This window comes from Convolutriloba macropyga, chromosome 3, assembly GCF_964194025.1.
Source record: "Convolutriloba macropyga chromosome 3, txConMacr16.3, whole genome shotgun sequence".
NCBI classification, from domain to species: Eukaryota; Metazoa; Xenacoelomorpha; order Acoela; family Convolutidae; genus Convolutriloba; species Convolutriloba macropyga.
The window spans coordinates 30,883,165-30,909,936 of NC_134470.1; the positions used below are offsets into that span (position 1 = coordinate 30,883,165).

The window sequence follows — 26,772 nt, forward strand, 5'->3', positions numbered from 1 at the left end:
TACTGTAACACTAGAGCAAAAGCTCTGTTAGTTGAACCATACCAATAAGTCAGATTAAGCTGATTTTCGTTATATGATTTATGCTCATAATTTATTGTATACACAGTGAAAAGAAAGTTGATACATCTTCCGAAGACATGCGTGATCTTGAATTTTGTGATAAAACTTGAAATGTTGTAGTAATTACTACAACATTTCAAGTTTTATCAAGTGGGTTTGTTCCGTGGGGTCTATTTCCTTGGGGTTTCATTTCCGTGAGCAAAGATAACATATTTGTTAGAGCAAGATAGCAACATCAGCATTCGGTGTGGATATAAAAACTCTAAAGGGATAGAAGGAACATTTGATATAATTGATGCTAGGAAAACCTCAATTATGCACAAACTTGAAATTTCTGGAAGTTGGGAAATTATCTAAGGGACTATGATCTTTTGAGGAAAACAGCTTATCAGGACTTTAAAGCTTATCAGGACTAAGATCTTTTGGAGAAAACAGCTTAACAGGACTTTAAAGTCCTGATAAGCTGTTTTCTTCAAAAGATCATACTCCCTTAGATAATTTCCCAACTTCCAGAAATTTCAAGTTTGTGCATAATTGAGGTTTTCCTAGCATCAATTATATCAAATGTTTCATCTATCCTTTTAGAGTTTTTATATCCACACCGAATGCTGATGTTGCTATCTTGCTCTTACAAATATGTTATCTTTGCTCACGGAAATGAAACCCCAAGGAAATAGAACCCCATGGAAAAAACCCACTTGACTATTAAAGAGATGCGCATTTAAGGCATTTGGCCATGCCTCGTGGTTCTCGATATGAAACTATTACAAACAAAACAAACAAAAAATTTACCACAATCCGAATTCAAACTTAAAATGGGGGTCTAATTCTGTGGCGGTTTATTTCCAATGGGGGTCTGTTTTGATATTTTCTCCGTTGGGGTTTATTTTAATAGACCCATTAAAAGTAATGCAAGACTCTGATAAAATCTCACAAGATGCATTGACGCAGTTTTTGTGACAAAATTATCTGACTGACAATTTCCAAAGAAATTTTCTGACAAAAGATTAATATCTTTATGTTGTAGTAGTAGTGTCTTGAAACATAGCCATTCACGTGATTTGGTCAATAAAATGGTTTTTTGTGATTGACATTTTTTTATTCTGAAAAGGTTTTAATTGAACTAATTTTTGGGAAAATAATTACCTAAAAAGGGTAACGATTCAAAATAAAGTGAAGTTAATAAAAACAAATAGCAAACATCTTTCAATTTCTATTAACTTTTTTCATTTGAGAACATAATCTATGGGATTTTATAATTCAATTGTCTCCAAACTGTTACCTGTTATCTTTATAAAATTTTATCACTAATAAAAGTAATAATAAGACTAATAATAAAAAAATACTTAAAATATTAAAAAATAATAATAACAAAAATATTAATAGTAATATTAATAATAATAATAATAATAATAATAATAATAATAACAACAGTAATAATAATAATAATAATAATAATAATAATAATAATAATAATAATAATAATAACAATAATAATATTAACAGCAATCATAAAAAGAGTAATTCTAATAATAATAATATTAATAATAATAATAATAATAATAATAATAAAAATATTATTAATAATAATAATAATAATAATAATAATAATAATAATGATAATGACAATAGTCTTCATTTTGGGTTAATTTTTGTGCTGAAAACTAGGGAAGGAAGAGGTTTAAAATATATCCAAGGAAACAAATTGATAAGCAGAGCCGGAAGACTCTGGAATTGTGTAAAATTGAACATAAGCACCAGCCAAGCGCTACCTAATCTAATTTAAAAAATTAATTCATTATACCATTTGAAACAGCAAACAAAGTCAGCATCTTCTTGGAAATTGATCAGTAATTGAGACCGCAAAAATCATTGTTCATATCAGATGTTCTGATATATTTATTTTAAGTTTGTCATATGATAGGAAAAACGACCAACGATATATCAAGAAAACAGAAAAATTTAGCAAAGAAAAAGAATTAAAGAACAAAGACTAAAAATCTGTTATTGTTAATCACATTCTCTAAAAAGTTTCTGAAGTCTCAAAAAGTGTTCTCAAAACCCATTAAGAAACGGTTATCTCTAAAAACATTGAACCTGACACCCCTAATTAGTGAAAATCGCGAGCAAAATGAGCAAAAACTAAAACAATTTTAGATGTTCTGATATATTTAGTTTACGTTTGCCAACTGACTATCATCGTATGATAGGAAAAACAACAAACGATACATCAAGAAAAAAGAAAACTTAGCGAAGGAAAAGAATTAAAGAACAAAGCCTCACACACTGTTTTGTAAAGTCTAAAAAATTATTCTCAATTCTCATTAAGAAACAATTTTATGTATAATCAATGAGCATGACAAGCCAATCAGTGAAAAACATTTCAAAAGTAAGCAAAAAATTTAAACCAAAATAAAGAGCAGAATTTATTCGATTATTTTAAGATAGTCTGGCCTATTAAACCTTCCTTCCTTTTTTCCTTTAATAACAACATAGTATCATAGGAAATGCGTAAATAAAAATTGAACATGAGAAACTGTTCTGAAAAACAGAAAAAATGGGCAGAAAACTCAGTAATATTAAAATAAGTTTAATAAATGGAAAGAACTTGACCACTTTTCTGTGAATAAAGCAGATTTAAATCGAAAAAATTATAATCAAAAGTTCAGCAAACAATACAGAAACGAAAATCATCCAAAAATAATTTCGGCAGACAGCAATAAAGAATACAAAGAAAACAACGAAATAGCGAAAAAGGCCAAGATTGCATAAAAAAAGTCTTATACATGTTTGGGATTGTCAAAAATACTACCATTTGTATAATTGCTTGTTATTATGGTTGAAAAAATAACACTTCGAGCAAAAAAGTAAAATTAAATTAAAGATTACTGCTTTGAAAAAACCGCGCATTTTCAAAAACATTTTGTCTGCTCAGCAAAAACTTTACATTTTTTTTCTATTCTATCTCAAGTGCAGAATGGTCGGAAAAACAGTGGTATTAGGCGAATACTCGATAAGGCAAACACCTTTTTGCAGCCATTAAGCAAAAATATAGAACTCATTTTTTGTGAACATAAGGGAAATAACATTTGAAACACTTAATAGCGGTACTTCACAATCTGCTTGACGCGATGAAGTACTCAACAGCACCCAAAAAAAGTCTTTTCGTGATAATTTCTTAAAAAAAATGTCACAATTAAAAAACATTGAGTACTTCCAACATTTCATTTTGCGTCTATCCAGCATTTAGGGCTACCTTTGTCTTGAATTTTCCAACACCCGGTAACTGTAAATTAATCAGGATGAAGCAATGAATTTTTATCATGTTCTCCACATTTGTTCCTATAATTTTTAATAAATTTATTTGCCCTAATTTTACCGAGGTGCAAAAATAGCATGCAAAATGATACATTTTCCATGTGCTTTGTTTACTCAGTTTGGTGTAAGGACAATTGTTTGGGACTTCTGAGTACTTTTTAGCGTCAAGTGCATTTTGATATACCGCTTTTAAGTTATTTAATTTGTATTCGCCTATTGTCTACAAAACTTTTGTTCATATTTTTTCCTAATGGCAACAAAAATTCTTCCCGCTCAATCGCGTTTTTGCCTAGAATATCCTATGCCTCAAAAAAATCTCTTTCTCTCTCTCTCTCTCTCTCTCTCTCTCTTTTCCTTAGACACTTAGTTTTTCACGTGCGGTATTGATTTTTACATCCGGTTTCTAATAAACTAAAAAAAACTTATTGATAAATGGATGCTGCACCAATTCTCCGAGTCGTAATAAATGTACACAAATCAATTTGTACAACAAAAAATGTTTCACTAACCAGGCACTCCTCATACTGACAATTTAGTCTCGTGCAGCATAAAGAATAAAGCTAATAACAGAGGACAAACAAGGGAAAATCTAAAAGAAACTGGTTCACCATCACCATTACCAAATAGAAAGGAACAAACAACAACTCCTCATATATCACCGCTGTTTTCCAAATCAGTTTAATGGAATTGGTCTCGTAAACTATCGAACCGTTGTCTTTCCAAAATTGATTTTAGAAAAGTAACCAAAATTCAATTATTATTGAGAAAAAATCATCTGAATTAGATTGGGTCCAGAAATTAGGCAATGTCGCTAATTAACGTAATGAGTGAATGATTTAATTCATTGTAGTCATAAAAAATAAACACATGATTTCAACGATATAAGTTGCTTTGTTGAACAAAGAAGCGTGAAGGACGCCAAATTGTCGAGTTATGCTGATAAACTGAGGAGGAGTTGTTTATACAGTACAGCATTGCAAGGAACAACACGGAAGCAAGCAGATACTTAAAAATGCATACCCGCAGTTTTGTGCAAAAAAATCTCCATCAAATTTTTCCCTTTCGACATCCGTAAATCAATTCATCAATAAAACGAATGAGTTTTATTGAGCTCAAGTCAATCCCATTTGTTGGAAATTTTTTAAGCAATTACAGGATCAGGCACAGTGCTGGTTCAAAGTATGTTCAATTATTTGATTAACCTAGACATATGAAAAATACTTTATTGTTCCGACCCACTTTAGTGGGGGAGGAACTATATACTCAAATGGGTTTTCCCTTTTTTTGTTCAGTCAAATTTGACCGATCCAATATATTCATCGTAAAGAGCTGTGAGTGGTATAATAAGAAAGCCCGTCCACTGTAGAATACAGAATTAAAAAGATTTTTTTTTAATTTTGCTTGCTAAACGTAGTTATCGAGGTTTCAGTTTTACTAGCGTTACAAAATTTAAAACGTTAAGACTTTAAAAACAGCTGGTTTTAGCGCTAAAAGTGTAGAAGTATTGCTGAACTGTCTGATTAAACTTTGTAGCTGAAACTTTGGCTTAGTTTTGATTTATAAATTCAGCCCTTCTTTCATCAAAAATGGAACCAAACATACCTCTTTAGCTGAAATAGTATAAACTTGCCGTAAATACAGACAAAAATGCTGTCACAATCTGTGAATCTGTGGCAACTCCAAAAAAAAAAAACATTTTTACGCAAGCCTCCTGTGAGAGTGTTCTGAAGAAAAATTTAGCCGGTTTTTCAAAATAAAAATTGAATTTTTGAACTTTTCCACTTTTAAATCTTATTTTAATCAATCAACTTGTAGCGTAATCGCAGCAAGTCCCAGACCTATGGTTTCTATTGAAACAAAATTTAATCACAATTGCAGTTTTATGTTTCTGTTATGCTTTTTGGCTTTGATGCTACGAGCTTTTGGCTTTGATGCTTAATGGTTTTATCGTCGTCGAATTTTCTCGATAAATTTATATGAATATTGAACTTATCTTTTTGTTGTTGTTTTTGTAAAGGTATAACATTTTCTGCATAATGACAATCCCTAATGGCTTCCTATGGACGCATAAGTTAAACTATTTTAATATCTCAGTTGACAGCTAACGGTTTTCATGGCTTTGAAGTAAGTTGATGTCAAAAATATAAACATATTTTTTATCTCTGCTCTTCTGTTCTTTTTCTTCTTTTTAATGTTTTAAACTGCAGTTCAGAAATCACATTTTTGATTCCATGCACTTGAAATTGGTCATTTTGAAAAGTTTTTGTTGAAAACTTATGACTTTTACTGCTTCAACACTGTTTTCTTGCAAAACCTAATTAAATTTAATTCTATAATCATGTTCTCTTTGTTGTACTATGACATTTTTTGGATCATGACCATTCCCAATCGCTTCCTGTGAAGATATACAATTAATTGTTTTTTTGAAAAAAATTAATCGTTTTTTCTTCATTTCTTATCCAGTCTTATTAATGATGGCCCAGATATTAGATTTCTGTTGTTAATAGGGTGCTATATTGAAGCTATTTGATTTTTTTTTGCTGAACAAATTATGTTTTTATCTACTTCGACACCGTTTTCCTACAAAAGTTAATTTTGTCTTTGATTTTTTTCTCTTTTGTTTGTGCCTTTGTAGACTTATGACATTGATAAAAACGTTTCTCAATGGCAATTGTTTTTAACGGAGGTAAACAGGAAATTATTCCATGATGTTAGTTGATAGCTCAACTTTTTTCAGGACTTTTAAATCAATGGTTTTGTTTCAATTTTTTTCTGAATTCCCACTTCTTGTTCCTTTTTGCTACATTGTTACATAGTTTCATTTTTGACAATTCACCTATGACATTTTTTTGTTTTTGGCTGCAGAAGATTGCAATTGAAAATTTAATATATTTTTTGAATAATTCATTATTTTAACGGCATCGACACTGTTTTCGCGCAGAATTATTTTTGGTTTGGTCTTTATTTGTTGATCTTTTTTTGTCTCAAGGCCAATTCTGGATATTGGCAAGTCTTTGTTCATAAGCGTAAATGAAGTAGCTAATGATTTCAGTTATTAACTTATGTTTTGATGACTTCAAAGTTAACTGTTTTCAAAATAATAATTGTATTTTCCAACTTTGCCCCCTTTTTTACCTATTCTTAATAATGAAGAATCAGGAACCACATTATTGGTGTAGAAGAGAGGAGCAATTTAAGGTATATAATGTTTAAGTGAATCCATTACGGTTTTAACGGCTTGGACTACATTTTCTTGCGACATTCATTTCTTTTCGCAACATTAAGTTTCTTTCGGCATTTGTGTAGTCGTTTAGTTTTTTCTGGACAATTACCAGGTTTAGTTGCTCCGTAAAATTTTTCTTTTCAGTCTTTAGTTAATCGTGTTCATGACTTTGAAAAGTTATTTTCAAAAGATTTAGGCCTTTTATTTTTTTCTACTTGTTACCTGGTATTAATTAAGGACAGGTCTCATATCTTTTTTAATGAAGTTCAAGTTTATTAGGTTTGTTTATGTTTTATCTGATGTTTTTTGGACTTTGTCAATAAATATTTTTTTGAAGCAGACATCGAACTTTGGTCGTTATTAATGCTTGTCGTTTACATTTGATTTTGCTGTTTGCCTTGTCTCGCAGCCTTATTAGTGGCAGATTTTAGTGGCCCTCTACTATGGTGTTATGTAACTTATTTAGTGATTTGAGTTTTTACATTTTTTTAAATTTTATTACATCAATTTTTTTTTTTACAAAATGTGAAGTTTTAAACATTATTTTTCCTCGTTTGGTAGGCAATTAAGACAGAAATGTGGTGGAGCGGGGTCAGAAAATCATGTGCGAACGCACATTACGGAGCCTCCTTGTTAATTATATTGCAGTCTATCACTGCACTTCTAGTCTTGTGAACACTGTCTATAATTTTGTTGTAAACAAATGTACATATTTGTCACTATCGGTTATTCAAATTTGTTTTTGGATTTTAGCCATGCAACTAAAACGCATGGAATTTATTTTCGCGATGCTTGCGCATCGATAATTTTGTATCAAACCTATTCACATGCTTAAATCAGCACTGTTACGCAATAAGTTGACAAACAGTTCTAGGCAAACTTCACTATTGAAAAACACAAACGAGCTGTGATTGGATGAGGGAGGAATGTCCATCACACGCATTGCACTAGAGGAAACCCCAGAGGGGGTGGGTCTCAAAACGGCAAAAGGAACCGACGTTCTCCGAGTGGCGAGAGATGCTGCCGACTCCTGAGGATAGCCCCAAGGTAGCCTAGCGGGGGTTGTGATTTCACGCTTTCGTCTGTCAGCTTCACTCATGCTTCTAGATGACATGAGGTTAGAGGGACCTGGAGCGTCAAGGTCAGACAGGTCATCGTAATGGCCTTGATTGACCGTATGACCGTTTAACCTCATGGGGTTAAAAGAGGTCAATTCTTGTTCGATTTCTATTCCGCGACTGCTGTTCGAAACCAGAAAGTTAAATGAAAATAGCGCGGACTCAGAAAGAAAGCGACATTAAAATATGGTTAAACTCACCTGCTTCTTAAAATAGGGATTCAATAATTAATTAATTATTAACAAAATTTAATTTGCTCGAACATTTTTGTGAGCTCAAATGAAACTTTTATTAGCCCATAAGGGCGACCGGGCTTTTTCGTCCATTTGACTTTATTATTTCCTTAGGAAAAACCAAACGCATGAAAACAGATTGATTTGTTCAACTCAATTAAAGAGATGAAACTTCACGTAGTCGAGATACAAACAAGCTAGATCTTGGAGCCAGTTCTCGTTCATTCAAATAAACATACCGAAATTAAATTACTGGAGGCCTATCATAAATATGAATCACTCGGAAGAAAATCAAAAATGAGATTTAAGAACAATTCTTTAGCGTGAAAGGAAGAATTTAGAAACAACATAGAAAGCAAAATTTACAACACATTCTTCTTTCAATTGGAAAATTTAGTGAACTCTGTGGAAAACCACGCACGATTGTGAGATAACATCAAACCGACGAAGCAAAACATTTCAACCAATCAAAATTGAGATAGGATAGGGCAGTGGGTTTTGGGCTGACAAAACGTACCCTCTGGTTATCCGTGGAATGGTTAAGGAATCCATTCCATGACCCAGTTCATCACTACGATAAACAATTTGTTTACACGTCAAGTTAAACTAAATGTACAACATGCGGCACCAAAAATTTTACATAAAAGTACTAATGTTGATCATTTGACGTCTATTGATTGGGCATGTTGGAGTTGAAGATATGACTTTGACATGATTATAGGTGACTTCGGTTGCAGTTATTTATTAACAAGGGTACGTGATTTTGGCATCCATTAAAACAGCTACACATTCAAAAACGCCAAACCCTCGAGAAAATTCTCGTAGTAAACCGGTACTGAATCGTGTTACCCTGCTCCGGCAAAAAAACAGACGCATATTTTGGTTCTGTGAAAAATTATGGCCTCTTAAATTCCTATTTTTACTTTTCACAGGACAGTCTTATTTTACATTCTTTCTGTCGATTAACTGGCTTTTCAATATTGAAGACAAAACCCGGGTCGAGAAAAAGTGAATTTTCAGCGCCTTTTCAAAATTTCAGCGCATTTCAGCGTATTCAGTGCATTTCTTACATCATTTCAGCGCATTCAGCGCATTTCTAATAATGCTCTGAAACGGCGCTGACATCTCGACCCGGGAAGGATAGAAAATTTAAAATTAGTCACATATGTATACAAATTACGCACAGTAAACACCCTTTTCTCCACTCGTTATTAATTGTACCAAGAAGGCATCATCAATCATTTAGTTTGACTAACCGGTAGTTATTAGAGTAGGAAGGTGGGTTCTGGGCACTGCTTACAGAGAGAGCGTCGTCATTGTTGTCATTGTAGTCCGAGTAAGTAGAGTAGACATCCTCTTCGCCATCAAACAGACCAGCTGTGCCTCCTCCTGGTGCCCCGGCTCCCACTCCTACCCCATTCAGTCCTTGGGGCGCATGACTCAAGGTATTGGAACGCAGACCTCCTGGAGTCATGGAGCGCATGTGATGATGATGATGATGACTTTGCTGAGAGGCGATCACGTCTTGGCTTAACAGGAAATTTCGATTTAGGAATTACTGTCACAGTGCATTAGAATTTTCGGATCTTTTCCGTTTGTGCCCCCCCCCCCCCACCTTAGTGAGTGCAAATTATTTGCACCCCCCAGACGCACGTGCAATGTTTTTACATAATAATTTACCATGTAGTGACACGTGCTCTGTAACTGGGCGCACAGGAACTTCTCGGTTTAAATTAGTGGGTGATAGCCGGTAAGACAAACATTACGGCTGTTGCAGGATTTTTTTTTTAAAAAAAACCCAGAATGACCAGGGCATTATGTTAACTTTAAATACTTTGAAACTCACCTTTTGAATCTATCGTTGATAGACTGACTTCTTCTTGGCACTAGACTCCGCTTGTTCAGCCCTGAAGTGGGCGACCCTCCGGTACTCCTGTTCTTGTGGCTGTTCATGTTGGCACTTCTGTTTGATAGATGTGAATTGTTTCTGTTCAGTCCTGCCGCCACTGCCCCTGAGGCGGTCAGAGTACCGTCGAAATCTATGTTGAGATCTTCAGGAGAATCTGCATCGCCATTTGTGGACCAATTTGTGGCTGCCTAGAATGAACAAATATAATAGACTTGGTTTGACTACCATAGAAAATAATTAACATAATATTCCATGTGGTTTTTAAGGAAATTTTCCTTAATGATGAGCGGATTCAAATCTTGCCAGATTTTTGCAAGATGGTTAATATCTAACAAGATTCTGTTTTTTTAACTCGGGATTAATAGATTTTGAAAAATAATTACCGAAAGTACATTTAAATGCAATCAGTAAGTTGGTCAACTTTGTTTCGAAGCATATCTCTATGGTCAATTTTTGTTTTGTTGAGAGTAGTGGCAGGAGTTTTTAGGGTTAGGGTTATGCTGATTGCATGGTTAACCCTGAGAGTTTTCTAACATCGACCCAAGCAATGGGAAAACTTTTGGAGAATGTAATGTTTTTTTTACATTTGACATCTCATCGCTGTTTGCAGAGGCCACAGTCCACTCGCTCACAAGGTGCTCGTACCCTGCCTCGTCCTCGAGTGACATAGGATCACCATCCCCTGTCTCCTCTATCAATGAAAACAAATAATTCAACAACAATCAAACTCAATACTCCAGATTGACGTATTTCTGGTTCTCAGCAATACTACTTTACTCATGCTTCTAGATGACATGAGGTTAGAGGGAACTGGAGCGTCAAGGTCAGACAGGTCATCGTAACGATTGACCGTATGACCATTTAGCCTCATGGGGGTTAAAAAGAGGTCAATTCTTGTTCGATTTCTATTCCGTGACTGCTGATCGAAACCAGAAAGCGTAAGATTGGTCGATATTAACTTGCCATATTAACATCTAACACACCAGATTCTTAAAATTGACTAATTATATTATTTTTCATTACATGCAGTTTAATCGCTAACTAATTGAGCAGCCTTTTATTTTAGTCGAGACGAGTAGTTCGCTCCTGTGGTGACAACTCACCCAATCTGAACATGAGAACTCCAGTAACGAAGTTTTCATAAGTGACAATGCCCTCGTCATCTGGATCCAGTGTTTTGTGCAGCTTCGTCTGTAAATATAACAGGCACTCAATATACAGATGACTCCAATATCAAGTATGGAGTGATAACCTAAAGTTAAGGTGTCCCAGTGCGAAGTCCTCGTTCAAAGTTGCCTATGATTAGACCCTCAAAAACGTTAAAAAAAAAGAGGTTTAAGGTGCGTTAAAAAATACGGATGAAAACAGGCTCTCAGAGCGATCCAAAGTGTGGCCTTAACTGATTTTGAACTGGCCAGAGTCTGGTACCAGATTATTCACTGTTTAAAAAAGCAATTCAAGATGAGCCGGCATAATGCAGTTTATATATTTTTGGTGGTTTCAGTAAAAAAACAACGAAAAAGCCCATTTAATTTTAGACAGGAAATAGACTCAAACGGAAATAAACCCCCAATTGACTGTTAAAGAGATGCGCATTTAACGCGTCAGCTCTTGCCTCGCGGGCCATGGCCATGCGTTAAGGGCCCTTGGAATTGATATGAAATTATCACAATCAAACAAATCACTTTGGCACTGATTGAAAAAAAATACAAACATTTAGGAAACTGAATGACATGCTCTTTTATGCAATTTTTATTATTTTTGTTTTTTTATACCTGACAAGAATTTTTCGACACAGCAAAATGTTTTTTTTTCACTCGTTTTTGAAAAGGAAAATAAGTAGTTAGAAATTCTAGTTTCTTGAAGTTTCAGAATAACGAAGTGCTCTTTCCAGACCTTAAAAATTTAAGTGTTTTTGTATATTACAAGCCAAATAAAAAATAATATAAAATACAATACACACCAAAAACAAGCCTGACAAAGTCTGACAACATATGAACGTGAAGAGATTCATGAACGCAACAATAAATTTGGACGAGTCAAATCATAGCTAAAATACTTTGGTCAAGGATGTTTCAAAACAGATGTGTCATCAACAGATCAATAGACTGACAATATTGGCTACAATGGTGTTTTAAAAAATGACAAACAAAAGCTTTTCTTGCAGAATATTTGGCTTAGTGCCCAAAAAACTTTTAATGAAAAATGAAGTGGACAAAATTTATAAAATCGATACATGTTATTGCATATGTCACCTGTTTTTGTGCCAATTAAACAGAAAGCAAACATGCGTTGATGGTAATCAATTTTTTTTGGAAGCGTCGGAAATTATGGTAACTCTTTGACCGCTAGAGCAGCTGCTAAAAAATGACCAAATTCTACAAAAACAGAAATGTAAACAATCAACTCAACGAAATCATAGTGGTACATTGTGTGACGTGAAACTTTCTCTAATGTTTGAATTTTTCATGCTTTCGAAGGAAAACTTGAATGGGTTGGATATTCATGGCTGAATATTAGTGCCATTAAACTAAGCATCAAAATGCATTCATAAAACAAAATAATAGGGTTTTTTGCTCTTTTTGGTGTTATTAATTTTGAGAAACTTTCAAAAATGTGAGAAAAAGATATCGTCTAAAATACGAGCTAATTTTCAAATACACCGTCTTATTTTTTGCTCTTTCATATTTTGTTTCCCTTGTAATCGGTAAATTGTTTTAATATGATAAATAGCGACAATTTTTTTGTTGGCTAATATCTATTCACCAGTTTTGCAATATACCGGATGGGTTGATTTCTAACTATCGTTTAAAAATTCATTTTGTTTATTTTTCCTATGAGACACCTGAGGACCGCTCTATAACCCAATTGTGGTCGAGATGTAGTCTTTGACGTATATTGTGTGAAGTGCTGCTTACTTGCAAATTTTCATGATTACCAACAAAATTAATTTTTTTTATTGAAAAACAGGAACTTTGCCTCAAAATATTGTCAAATTCATGGGATTAACAAACACTACTTGAGCATGGTTCGAAAAAAATTTGAAGTAAATGATCTATCTAGGTTTGATTTACTCGGATTTCAGTCTCAATAAAAAATATTGACAAAAAAGCAGTCCTCTCTCTCTCTCACACACTCTATCAGAGAAGCAACAAGAAAATTTAACCAGTGGTAAAAATTTAAAAACTAACACAAAAGATGCAATAATATGACATACGCGGATGCTATTTCAGAAAAATTCTGGCAATTTAAATTTAAAAACTTTTTTTTCTTCACCAGAAAATGAAATTTAATTGAGTTCAAGGTGAGTTAAAACAGATTTCTATTTGTTATAACTTTGGAAAAAATTATAAGTATAGAAATCTGCTTAAAATCATCTTTAGCTAAATTCAAGTTTGTTTTTGGTGTAAAAAGAAGGTTTTTTTAAACAAATTAAACTCGGTTTTTTGAATAAAAGAGCTTTTTATGTTTTCCATGAAGTTTCTGCCTTTAGTATTACTGTGTTTCCTCAAAAAAAAATGTTGCACCATGCATTCCATAAGTTATATAAACTTTTTAAATTCTGCTCAAAAAGGGTAAGTATTTCTAATAGATTCACTCTAATAATGTTTTAAGTGCATACAAATGCCGAAACATTCAAGGTCGCTACAAAGTATTAAATTTAAACGTTTTTCAGTTATTTTTTAAATTTGATTAACAGTCTGTAAATCATTTCTCAACATGAAGCCACCATTAGCACAAAAAATTAAAATGGTGAATGAGACTGCCAAATAAATTTTAATTTTTATTTTGACAATTCGCAATAATGGAGACTAACTTTAAAAAATATTTTATTCTTAACAATGCAATTCAAGATACGCTTTGTCATTTTCTCCTCAGTTTTCAGCTGAAAATTAATTTTGTCAAACCTTTATTTGATTTAATAGAAATTTAATTGTTTTCATTTGGCTTTGATAGAAAAAATTTTCTTGGTTTATCATTTTGGGGCAAACTTGTTGCTCCGAAATTGGAACATTTGAGCAGTGTAAATAGTTTTTAGTTAATATAAGACACCTTAAAAATGTTGACAAAAAAATTACATTCGTTTTCAATTTCTTCAAGTTCATTTCATGAAATAATGGTAAACAGAAAAATTTTCATTTTATCTTAACCGCTGAAAATAATTTCGCACAAAGTATACTTTCCTGAAAAAAAAATGTGGCTACTGAGTGTCTTTCCCCAAAAAACCAATTTCATTCAATCTTCAAAACAGCAACAATTTTCCTCAAGTAATGGAATAGATGGCTTTAAACAAGTTTAGACTTCTGTTTGGCACAATCTCCGCCTCGAACCCACACCCTTCGTCTACCAGGTTGTACCATTTAAGCTACCGATGCGTTAGTTTTCCGCGTATCAGGAGGTTTCAAAGGCAAAAAAATGTTTTATTATATTTAAAGATTTGCTTAATTTACAATAAATTTATTGGCGAACATGAAAATATTCAAACAGCTGATTTTGTTTTCTGAATTTGCATGTATTGAATCCGAAAAAGAGAGGAGAATTGTGAAAGGTAGGCTGTCTTCACTTTCTTTAACGCAAAATTTTATCTGTTACAATCCATTTGCTGCAAATTTTGCCGTGAATTGGCCGATGTTTTTGACATTTTTCCCGCCATTTCAGAATCAGCCTTTTTTCTATCATTAAAATATGTCACGACTGCCGTCCGAAACGAATAAAATAAAACGTGATGTTTTTGGAAAAGCTATGTTTGTTTCTCATTTAAGCGTGGAATTTCCTAGGTTTAGAGGTACCGGTCAAACTTGCTAATAGACAATTGATATAGTGTGATAATTCGCAAGGGCACAATTTAGTGTATTTGTACCAAATACGCACTTGTGTGACAAAAATAGAAGATGTTTGCAAAATTTGCATATAGTTGTAAAATTCAGCTGTCAACAGCCTTGCGCTCGAGAACTTGATAATTTTTTCCCAAAAATTGTGTCGCTGTGGCCATAACAATTTTTGTATCCTAATGTGACTGAATTTTGCTCACCTTTAGGCATCAAAAGCAATTTCATAATGCAGTTTCATTTTTCAGTGGTTCTTAAACCAATCAGAGGGCGTTGATTGGGCTGAAATGAAGGCAGAATTGGTAAACGGGGATTACCTAATTTCACAATATAATTAGACGGAAAATAGCGCGGAATGGAGAGAGTCTCCAGCAAATCATAACTCCAATTTTTCTTCTCTCAAAACCTTGCACCCCAAAAAAATGTAAGGACCCCTCCTTGAAGGTTGAGAAAGAACAAACTAATGTAAATTGTGCATAAGATAAGCCTGAGATTGCTTGATAAGAAAAGCTACTTGTTCAACATTTATATACTTGGCTAGAGAGATGAAGTCTTGAGGAACAAGAAAGAACGAGAGAATGTGTTTCAAGGTATGCCCAAGTTCGAGAGCTTAAGACGACTTGGGGTAATGGGTACCACACTAAGCTGGCAAGTGAGACATAATGGTTCGAGTACTTTTCCATTTTTATAGTAGTTGTTCCTTCTATAGACACCTCTAGTATCCTCAAAAACGCTTTCTCATCTACATGTTAAATTATGACTCTCAACAATGTATAGCGTACCTTTTTTTCAGCGCTAGTGGGTGTGTTTGAGTATCTATCCATTTCTTCAAAGAACTTTTCAACGGTGATGTATCCATGACCTTCGCTATCAATGGCATCAAAGATAGGGCGTAGAAGGTCATTCTCATTTCCCCTCCCTCCCCCGCCTCCATTCAACACTCCAGCCATTTCGTCTTCGCTAAAAGTTGAAGAAGAAAAATAAATCATTTTTACTAAGAGCAATTCGCAAAATGCCCCTTCCCAACTGATTAGTGGAAGTATTTCATATGTAATGTCAATCGAGTAGCATAAAGAACTATAATGCGAAAAATATAAATAATTGAACTGACTGTCTTGAGTTGATTGTAACCTAAAAAAAACAGATCCAAATGAATTCTAGATACTGCTCTTATTTGTCAAAAAAAGCTTGGAAAACGGTTCCTAAATGATGTATGCGAGCAGGAGCATCAGGCCAGGCCAGTAGGCTTTTTAGTCTATTTCGTAATCACACCACTAGTTATAATAAATGTTTCTAGCATATACACCTTGATGTTAGGAAAAAATTGCGTCTCATCAAAGGGGGACACAAACATTAAGGTTCAGATTATCCTGCAACTTCACTGTGGAATAATCAAGGTTCCTATAAATAAGTAAGTGTGCGTGGTATTGAGTACCGTCTTTGGCTGTGTTCTTGTTAAGTTGCACGTGCTCCAGATAACTTTGCATCCATTTATACTTAGTTCTGATAGCTTAGTTGCTAAAATTGACACTGACATATTTGACACCAAAAGACTGGAACAGTGTAAACCGCATTGAAGCAGTTACAAAAATAGATTGCTACACATTTCGCCATATTGTTTCTATTTCTGTTGTGACGTTTTAAAAGGGCACTATATTATTACTTTTACAAAATTTTTGATTGTTAAAAAAAGTTACAGAGAAGGGTAAATACTACTGAGAATTAGAGACGATATTGAAATAGAATTCAGTAGTGTCAAACTACAGACATTTATTCCTTAAAATTTCCATTCGTGAAATTTCACTAGAATTCTGTTCACTTCCCGCGTTGACATCTGAAGTCAAAAATGACTTAAGTTACCTCAAAAAGTACTTCAACAGTGTGTAAAATGTTGTAATTGAACTTCAAGCTATAAGAGAAAGTTCTTCATTGAGAGACAAGAAGTAGAATTGGATAACTGTGAAATTTTTTCAAAATATGAAAAATTCGGATCTATTCTATTTTGCCCCCCCCCCCCCCCAGCTTAGTGAGCATAAATTTTTTATGACCCCCAGGTGCACGTGCTATTTTCTTACATAGTAACGTGTTATATAACAACATATAATTAGTAACTGGGGGTCATAAAAAACACTGGGAGGGGGGGGGGACAGAATAGATCCAAAAATTCAATGAATTTATAAATATTGTAAATTACTTGCCTTCTTAATGATATTAAGTCGTCCTGGGCATATGGCCTGTGAAATAAGTCTGTCTCAGTTATAACTGGTCTCTGAGACGAATCCAACCCGCCTCCCGGCACAACCATGTCCCTTTTCCAAAGTCCACTCGAAATATTCCTATATCCAGAGATACCTTCACTCAACAGAGCTCCACTGGAAAATTTTTGTTCAGTTGATAAATTGATGCCAGAGGAGGCGTGAGATGCAGAGATGCCAGAGGTTCCTTTTCCAGAGAATTTTGAACGTTGACAGCTAAATGGTTTGCTTGTTTTGTTCCAAACTGTAAATGATTGAAGATTTTCGTCTTCTAATGCAGATTGCTAAAAAACAAACAAAATTTTTGGGGATTGAATATTAACAATACATTCAGTACTTCAAGTTGTAATTATTGTCATTAACTTTAAAAAGAATATACAATTGATTCAATAATTGTTCTTCTAATTGTTCAGGAGTAAAAAAATAAACGCGTTTTACCAATATTGATGAATAAATGCCACAGTGACGTCAGTTACTTAACTTGACTTCAAAATTTGCTACGCCAATTGCCAATCGCATTTGGGCTGGTTTTAATAAACAGTAATTGCTACTTAATCAAAAGAGAAAATATCAAACAAATCTAAAAGCGGAAAATTGAATAGATTTTCAGGGGACGCCGGTAGAGCCGAAAGGAAGCAGAGTAGAACGCCATAAAATGAGATTGGAAGCGGAACAGCTCCTACCTTTGGAAACAGCTTTTTTTGTGAAAAAATACGTACAAAATAGCCTAACTAAGGTTTGTCCATGCTCGCAACCTCCCTCCCATTTCCCCGTCAGGGGCGGGGGCGTATTTTCGGCCACGGAGAGGCCGAGTCGAGCGTGACGACCGCACACCAGAGATAATCAAGCAATAAACAACTAATTAATTCGCCACTTCTTGCATTCGTTTTATTTTAATTTGAATCAGATTAATTGGCATATCAAATTTAAGCATTCGGCTCAGAATCTCATTTTTTTCTCAGTCCGCTCTGCGCACGACCGGCTCTAATTCCTAGCTCCAGATTTTCAGTGTCTGTGCGATATCCGACGCCTCGAAAAAAGACAAAACTGAGTAAAGTTTTAGCTCAGGATTAACACCTTTTTCATTGACTAAATAATGTCTTTTTTAAAGTGAAAATTAACATACATTTCATCCTAAAAAATATCGTCTCTAGCTTTAATAAGAGCTCAGGAACTTAAAGCAAACAATTTCATTTTGAAAACTGTAAATTTCCAGTTAGCAGTACAAAACTGTAACTTATTAGAACAAAAAGAAACTAAACATTTAAATACAGGAAAAAATTTTTCGTTGATTATAAAATCATCGAAAAAATATCTGAAATACCTTTGAATATCGTAACAAATTTAATTCTTCGTAAATTGTTTTTAAATCGAGTAAAAGTGACCTAAGCTGTGTAAAAGGATGTTTTCTAGATTCAGCAGAATTTTTTTAAGAAAATGCTTCCAAAAAGTATAATTTATGAGCTTGCTGGTAACTATTTATTAAAATTCAAGGAAAATGGCGTTGAAGTTAGACAGTTTTCTCCATTTTTCACAAAATTAGTGAAATTTAAGGATGCATAACCTGCCAGTTTAGCGGTAGATTTAAAAAACTATAGTTTATTGAAAATCTGAAACGTCCTTTTGTCAATTTTTTGTCATTAGAAATCATTTCGCGCTGCGATTTCAACCATTAATCTTTGAAAAGAAAAATAACATAGTAAACCGATTCTCAATCAGTTTTTTAAAAAGCAAATTAAACAAAAATGCCAACCACCGGAAAAAACTGCTTGTTAAAATAATCACTTCTTTGTTGGAAGATTCTTCTTTTGATATAAAAGTTGAATCACTTTTTCGTCTTTCATATTACATATCTTATAATGAAATTTACATAGGAGAAATATTTTTTGATTTCATTTAAATTCAAAAAAAAATTGCTCAGTTTTTCGAATGTTAAAAAAACCGTTCAAAACAATCGCAAGTTACTATAAAAGCTATATTTTGGCAATTAGATTTTCGCTCAATCTTTATTATTACTCATAAGAAAACGCTTTTGAACTCGCTTATTCCAATTGTGTTGAAAAAAGTTCACTTAGGTTGATAATTTGTCTTTCAAGAATTGAGTAAACATTCCAAAGGGAATAATTCTGTTTAAAAAAGTTCATTCAGCGTTGTCAAAGAACAAAAAAAGTTATTGAAAAAGTATATCTAAAAAATGCCGATGCGAAATGTAGGATTTTTAATAAAAATGAAATACTGTGTACCCTCTGATATCAAAAACGTTATTGAAAGCTAAATCAGATAAGATTATTTGCTTCAGAAACCTGAAAAACTTCTTGACTGCGCTATATGATTTACCAATACTTACTCTCAATACGTGGTAAATATCAGATTTTTCGAGTAAATTTTGTCAATATCTTTACGGCTGTATTATATATATATATATATATATATATATATATATATATATATTTATATATGTATTTATATATAAATATATATATATATATATATATATATATATATATATCTACATTTATATATTTATATATATATATATATATATATATATATATATATATATATATATATATAAGAGATACAAACTAAGCTTGCGGTAAAGCTATAAGCAAGTATGAAGGATGCTTGAAAGTTGGATATACACGTTATTAGTTTCTCCAATGAGTTTTTTGATATATTGACCTAGAAAAAATTTTAAAACATTATAACTAAGTTGTATAGTGTTGGATTTTTACTAAATTTGATAAACTGACAACTTCAAAACTTTCTCGAAGCCACTGTTTTTTCGGTGATCTCAATTGTAGATTGGAAAACTATTTCCCGAAATAATCGAAAAAAAAACGAATTTCCTGCTAACTGACGCACTGGTTCGAAAATAAAGTTAAAAGCTAACGCCTGAACTTCTGTCGTACATAAAAAAGAACAAAAAATTTTGAACCTAGATAATAGGTTGTTAACCCTTACCTGTACGTAGAAAATGTACGCAATATCGTTTGACGCGAAAGGCCAGTTATATACGAATTTAACCCTATAGTCCAAAGCGTTCAATTAATAATATTCTAACAACCAATTTTGAAATATCAACGTTATATTAGCTAACTTTATTTTGACAAGATCAATAAGGAAAAACTTGTCGGTAAATAAAGGAGGCAAACTTGTAAACTAATGAAAATAAAATTAGCTAATCACTGACCTGGTTTAATGGCTAACAATATTATTTGGCCAAGCAAACGGTTCTAATGTGAGCTTTCGGGAGCAAATAAGCGGTCTGAAACGTGTTCAAACCATTTTGCATTGTACTGTAATGGCTCTAGCTAAAGCGTATATAATAATATTGGTATACTATATACAAGAATTGAAACGTTTGTGTACACATTTATATTGTTATATGGCACGCTCAAATGAACATGCTATTCTTGTCTAAAAAGACTATGAAAAAAATGAAAAATATAAGGATGGGAGAATGAAAAACGCTTTAGATTTTTCAAGCTTCATATACGTACGTGGTTTAGTTTTCTCCTGCTCATGTTTAAGCTCGCTTTTCCCTCCGCTTTTTCCTGATTTTTTTTCTGCTTAAGTAGCGCTGTAAGCTTAATGGTAAGCGCGTCAAAGAACCAATACAAAAAGCAAACGAGGTTTTCAGTATCGTTTTTAGTTTCATTTTGGTTTCAATGTATAACACATTTGGTAGCATCCCCTTATAGATTGTGAAACGTACAATTGGTATGATTTCATTCATCCGCAAGCGCGAAATAAAAGCAAATGGAAAACCAGTTTAAGATAATTTTTGTGTAGTTGCACTTAATATCACTGCTCAAAAACTGGATAACGCATCCGGCTTTTGTTTCTCATTCATTATGCAGGATTTCGTAAAATGGTATCTTTTGTTACCATACCTCACTTCACACGAACTACGCGTTTAAAGCTGACAGCTAATCTACTGCTTTATGCTACAGATGCAACGCAAAACCTACCCCCCCCCCCCCCCCCCCCCACTCCAACTATTCAAGAAACAAAAAGATTTCTCTAACTTTCACCTTTTTTGGGCGGAATATTTTTTTGTCACGGATCCATATTCTTTAATTTTTCGTCTTTTGTTTTTAGAATTCTAACTTGTAATTTGATATATCCAATTATATCTAATTAGCTAGTTTCCGCGTTATTTCAAATAATTTCATACTTTTTAGTACATAAAATAAAATATTTCTGTCTTCTATTTGAAAAAACATGCTCACTAACCACAAGAAAAAAAACATTAAAACAAAATTTTTCATCTCAACGAAACAATTGATTGATGAGATTTATCAGACTGTAAATATCACCCTTATTAAGAGGATGGAAACAAATAACTCAATTCAAAAATGAACTAAACTTCTTTCAATTAAACTAAACTTTGAAGGCTGGGATGATGAAACTGAGAAAAGAGTAACAGACGTAAGAAACTAGGAATCAATTTTGAGGAATAAATGCTAACAATGGTTTTTTGTTCCGAACCGCACTTTAGTGGGGAGGGAGGAACTATATACTCAAATGGGTTTTTTTTTGTTCAGTCAATTTTGGCCGATCGATATATTCATCGTAGAGAGTTGTGAGTGGTATCATTAAAGCGCTTGTACACCCTAGAATATGGAATTTTAAAAAAATTTTGGGAATTTCGTTTTTTTACAGGGAGTTATTGAGGTTTAAAGTTTTGTGAATATTCGACAGTTTTATTCACATTTTCAGTCATTTTGGCTCAAATGGTTTTTTTTTGTTCAGTCAACTTTGGCCGATCGATATATTCATCGTAGAGAGTTGTGAGTGGTATCATTAAAGCGCTTGTACACCCTAGAATATGGAATTTAAAATTTTTTTGGGAATTTCGTTTTTTTACAGGGAGTTATTGAGGTTTAAAGTTTTGTGAATATTCGACAGTTTTATTCACATTTTCAGTCATTTTGGCTAAAATTTGGAACAATTTTGCTAACATTATTTAAAATGCGTTGAATTTCTTAACAATAGATTTTTAATATTACTGTAACAGATCGAAGAGCGTTGATGAATTGTTCGCTTTGAGTTTCATTGGCTAAAAACTTTGATAAAATTTTCAAAATTCAGATATTTTTCATCAAAAACTGGACAAAATATGCTTTTTCGTCCAATTTGTTTAAGTTTGCCGAAAGTGGAGACCTAAAAACTGCTGACATAATCCCTCTAAACAACAAAAGAGAGCCTGTTGAAACGCGGAGCACTGGAAATAAAGCTTTGCCGTTTTTTACAAATTTAACTCTATAATTAAACTGAAATCATCAATTTTTTTTAATATTTGAAGTATTTCACTCAACAATTAGTCTAATTCGGAAACCATTGGTACAGTTGGGATGTTCTTTGGGTGCGCGGCAAAATCAGGCATAGTTCTGATGTTATAATGGATTCTTACAATCAGAAATTTTTTAATTTTAATTTTGGTGCCGCCTTTTTTTTCAAAAAAAATGCTTTTTAATGGTAATTATTGACAAAAATTTTTATTCCGGGCTCCATTAATAACAACTCACAGTTACGTCTGAATGGAGCCGAATGTAGATATAGTTTGTTTTCATTGAAACTCCTGGTTTTTATGGCTTTGAAGAAGAGTTAGTAAACTTTAACTGAATTATTGTGTTTTTTCTTCAATTGTTATTCTCTTGCACTCTGATTACTAAAAGTCTAACCATTCGAAAGTTCGAATTGCTTCTGCAAGAGGAGTAGAAGAACTGGCACCATGCATTACGTTGTTACATAAAGTCTCTTATGTCATTGAATATCTTTGTTTTAAAAAAAATGTATGATTTTTTGAACTTGTCAATTTTTTTATTAAAATTTCTGTCAATTTGTAAATTATTTTCGGCGAATACAGGTCAAACTTTCTTTCCTATAGAAGGTAAACTAATATTCTTGCTTGCTGATTCTTTTAAAAGAACGGTATCTTGGCTTTGGTACTACGAGTTTTCTTACAAAGTTTTGTGATTTTCCTGCACAATTGCCCATTTTTGATGTTATTTTTGTTTCTTTGGCAAATTGTCACATTACTCAACAATCTATCTGAACAAAAAATGTAATTAAACCTATTTAATGTTTTCTTAACCAATAGTTTTAAGGGCTGCGACACCGTTCTCTTGCAGAATTTGGTAGAGTTTTTTAGTTTTTTTGCCATGTATTTGTAGTTTATTTTTGTTGTCGTATGCTAAATATTGGGTAATTAGAGTTCTGAACGGCCAACTATATATACAAAAATTAACTTAATAACTAATTTCGATACATATCGAATGGTTTTACTGACTTCCACGTTATATGTTTTCCAAGAAATGTAAAACATTTCTTCAACTTAGCACTTTTTGTTCTGGTTTGCACTTTTTTTTGTATTTTACAATGTTGTATCTTTTTCGTAACTTAGCCTCGATTTTGACAAGTCCCTTCAATGTTTTGTCGAACAAAACAATATTTTTTTCGTTGCTTAAACGTCTTGAATTATGTCGGAGACAATTTGTTTCGGAATAATTTAGATACATTTCAATTTTTGTTGTTTTTTTCTTTTTGAAATAGCCTTTTCACAAAATGACGCTACGATGTTCAAAAGAAACGCAAAAAACGATTTGATTTTTTGCAGTAAATAATTTATAATTTTAATGGATTTAACACTGTGGTTTCGTAGAGTTGTTTGTGAAAATTTTTATTTCCGCATGCATTTAATTTTATTTTATTATCTAATGACTTAGTCTCACTAAAAACAGGCCCCATTGATTTTCGAAAAAAATGCAGATTAAATTTCCTTGTTTTTTAGTTGAAAACTTATGTTGGCTCTCAATTTGAAAAAATTCGTTTTTTAAGAAAAGACTATGGGTTTCTGAGATTTGCCAATCTAATTTCTGTTAATTTGTAGCTTCGCATCCCTTTAGACAAGCCACATCCCTTATCTAATAAACTACAATTTGCAATTTGTTCTTTGACATGGTTTTATTTTGAATGGTCTTTGTTCTTGGTACAACCAGTTTTCGTACAATGTTCCTGATTTTTGCATATTCGAACAATTTTGTAATTTTTTATTTTCTTTTCACAGTATCACTGTAATGGGCGCTCTTCTGGTCATTTGACAAGAAAGCAATCAAATAATTTTTTAGTGAACAACTCAATGTTTAATTGGCCGGGACATAGTTAGTTCTTGTGCAAATTTTTTCGTGCAAATTTTTTCATGCAATTTTTTTCGTGTATTTTTTTTTAACTTTTATCTGTATCTGTCGTTCTTTTTGTAGTCGTATAAATTATCCTGGATAAAAAGGTTCCAATCACTCTCTGTGGAGGTCTAAAAGACTCTTTCAATGAATTTAAGTGATGCATAATGTTTCTAATCAAACTGACTTTAATTTATTTCAAAAAAGAACGTTTTTTTAAACTTTGCCCTTTTGTTCATTTCTTGTGGATTTGTTACCAAGTAGCAATGAGGAAAAGTTCCATATTTTTCTCGAAGGAAATAGAAGATAATTGTTTTTAGTATAAGTTTTATCTGAAAAAATTTTGATTTGGTTATGAATCGTTTTTAAAAAATGGACAACGAGTTTGGGTAGTAATTAAATTTGTAATTATTTGATTATTATCACAGTCTTTTCCGGTAGTCATATTATGGTAGTCACAGGTCTGATCGGCCCCGTGTAGTAGATTGTTTTGCTCGTTTAGTAGTTTATTGAACGATATTTTGATGTTATTTTTTATCTCTTCCGCATTTGATAGACAATTAATTGAAAAATGTAGATGAGCGGGGTCGGAACTTTATGTGCAAACGCACATCACCGAGCCTCCTTGTTAAATTTAATGATACTTTGAACTGGATCCCACAAAAACCCAAAGTTACAATGCAATAGTTCCCAAAAATTGAGCAACGGCGTGGACAGCAAAAGAAAAACGACAAAAAATGCATAGTTTACAAAACAAATTTTGAAAAATAAAAAACATTTGATAAAAAAAATTGGGCTGAAAATGGAAACGAAAATTGGGCCAAAAATGGAAACGTTTCCATAGGTCCAATCAACCTGAATAGAAACTATCCACTAACAATCAAGATGATCAGACGAGAAAGGAATTCAGGAACATTAAACAGGTTTGGAAGGAAAGATAATTATTTTTCTCTTTTGATCTCAATGGAAGCAGACTTTGCTTATTTTATTATGTCATTTTTTCACTATTTTTTAATCTTCTACAAACTAAGCGCCACGGATACCTGAAGAAATTGAACAAAACAAAGATGTGCATCTCCATTAGTCTTTCGAATCTTCGTTGAGCAAATTCTCAGTCATACTCGACTCCTCACTTCTTTTTTGCTCATTTTACTCTATTAGTAGAACACACGGTTCTAGTAATGTAAATTCAGTAAGATAATGTTAACTTCAGTCTCTTTTATCGGAGAGTTACTGTTTTACACGTGTTATTTGGACGTAGTCAAGTTCCCACTTTTTTTGGCGGGAAGAGTTTCAACTTTTCTAATATTGGCTTTGGCTATCTTGAATTGATGCATCGTCAACAGGCTCCGGGGAGAGGAAACCCATAAATTAAACCAAAGAACGGTTTAATGACGTAACCAAGAGACCAGAGGGTAGCTCGCGTTGCCTATTTATACTTTCCGAGAAAAAAAGGGAGCAAAAAACGGCTAATCAGCCAAAAAAGGTGCGAGACCTGCAACCAGGCGGACGTACGTACCGTAAGCCGTTTTTACCTTGACAACGCATACAGATCCATCTTTTCCAGGAGACGTTTCCACAATTCGTTCCAGAGGCCATATTCCACGCGGAGTGAGGTCTTTGAGGATCCACACCAGGTCATTGACTTTCAACGAATCATCCTTTTCGGACCATTTGCTCCGCTTCGTTAAAGTGGTAAGGTACTCTTTAACTAGGTGTCTCCAGACGTGGTTCATAAGCTGCTGCACGTTTTTCCACGACCTGAAGGATGCTGGCATGGTTGATGAAAAGTCTCCTGGTGGCATTGAATTGTAAGGTCTCTGCAGCAGAAAACGATTTGTGGTGATGGGTTCTTCATTGTTTGGTACGTCAGCCACATGGGTAAGTAGTCGAGAATTCAGCATGCTTTCGGTCTCAACCATGATGGTGTGGAAGACATCTAATGTAAGCCTCTTGCTCCCTAGAATGATCAAAATAACCCGTTTAGCAATTTGGATCAACCGTTCCCACGCACCACCACAATGTGCTCCGTACGGTGGGTTGAATTTGCAAACTGAGTTCTTTATAAGAAGTTCAGAGGCAATGCGTTGATTGTCGAGACTACGGACCCATCGCTTCAATTCTTCCTTTGCCCCGACAAATGTTTTGCCGTTGTCACTTCGAATAAGTTTTGGTTGACACATTCGTGATGCAAAACGTCGGAGGGCGTTGAGAAAAGTGTCCGTGTTTAAATCAGGGCATGACGCAAAATGGGCGGCACGTCTGACCATGCATGTGAAAATGAGGCCGTAGTACTTGGTGAGCTTGTCCTTGGTGTCTTCAATGTGAAAGGTCCGAAAAAATCAATTCCTGTATTAGCAAAAGGGAATTGCGAGAGAGTATCAGTAAACCTGCACACTGGTAGTGGAGCCATTAACGGCTGGATATTTTGGGCATTAAAAAGGCGGCACAAACAAAATCGAAATCGGATGCTTAACAATGTTTTCGACGTATCGCTCTTGAACAAAAGCTTTGACGGCTTCGGTACCTTGGTGTATACAAATTCGATGCGCATGCTCAAGATACAGGCGTGTTATAGAGTCTTTTTAGTTATGAAGAATTATTGGTAATTTAGCTAATTGTAACTCATCAGGAGCAAAT

The 26,772-nt window shown here is 33.4% G+C and overlaps 1 protein-coding gene across 8 annotated transcripts in view; it reads right to left on the bottom strand.

Moving 5' to 3' along the window:
- Positions 1–20,347, bottom strand: part of LOC142336148 (uncharacterized) — a 55,369-nt gene extending 35,022 nt beyond the window's left edge. For 2 of the 8 annotated variants that reach the window (XM_075384746.1, XM_075384745.1), the window contains exons 1-7: positions 19,910–20,116; positions 16,889–17,229; positions 15,473–15,650; positions 10,965–11,052; positions 10,446–10,552; positions 9,799–10,049; positions 9,209–9,481 (exon numbers count right to left, since the gene is read on the bottom strand). In XM_075384746.1, the coding sequence (XP_075240861.1) occupies positions 9,209–9,481; positions 9,799–10,049; positions 10,446–10,552; positions 10,965–11,052; positions 15,473–15,650; positions 16,889–16,995 (1,004 nt within the window). In that variant the 5' untranslated portion in view covers positions 16,996–17,229; positions 19,910–20,116. Of the gene's footprint in view, positions 1–7,503; positions 7,843–8,469; positions 8,524–9,208; positions 9,482–9,798; positions 10,050–10,445; positions 10,553–10,964; positions 11,053–15,472; positions 15,651–16,888; positions 17,230–19,909; positions 20,119–20,138 lie in introns of those variants that run through there. The other 6 variants (XM_075384740.1, XM_075384739.1, XM_075384742.1 and 3 more) reach the window with 6 other exon arrangements.
- Between the last annotated feature and the right edge of the window lie 6,425 nt (positions 20,348–26,772).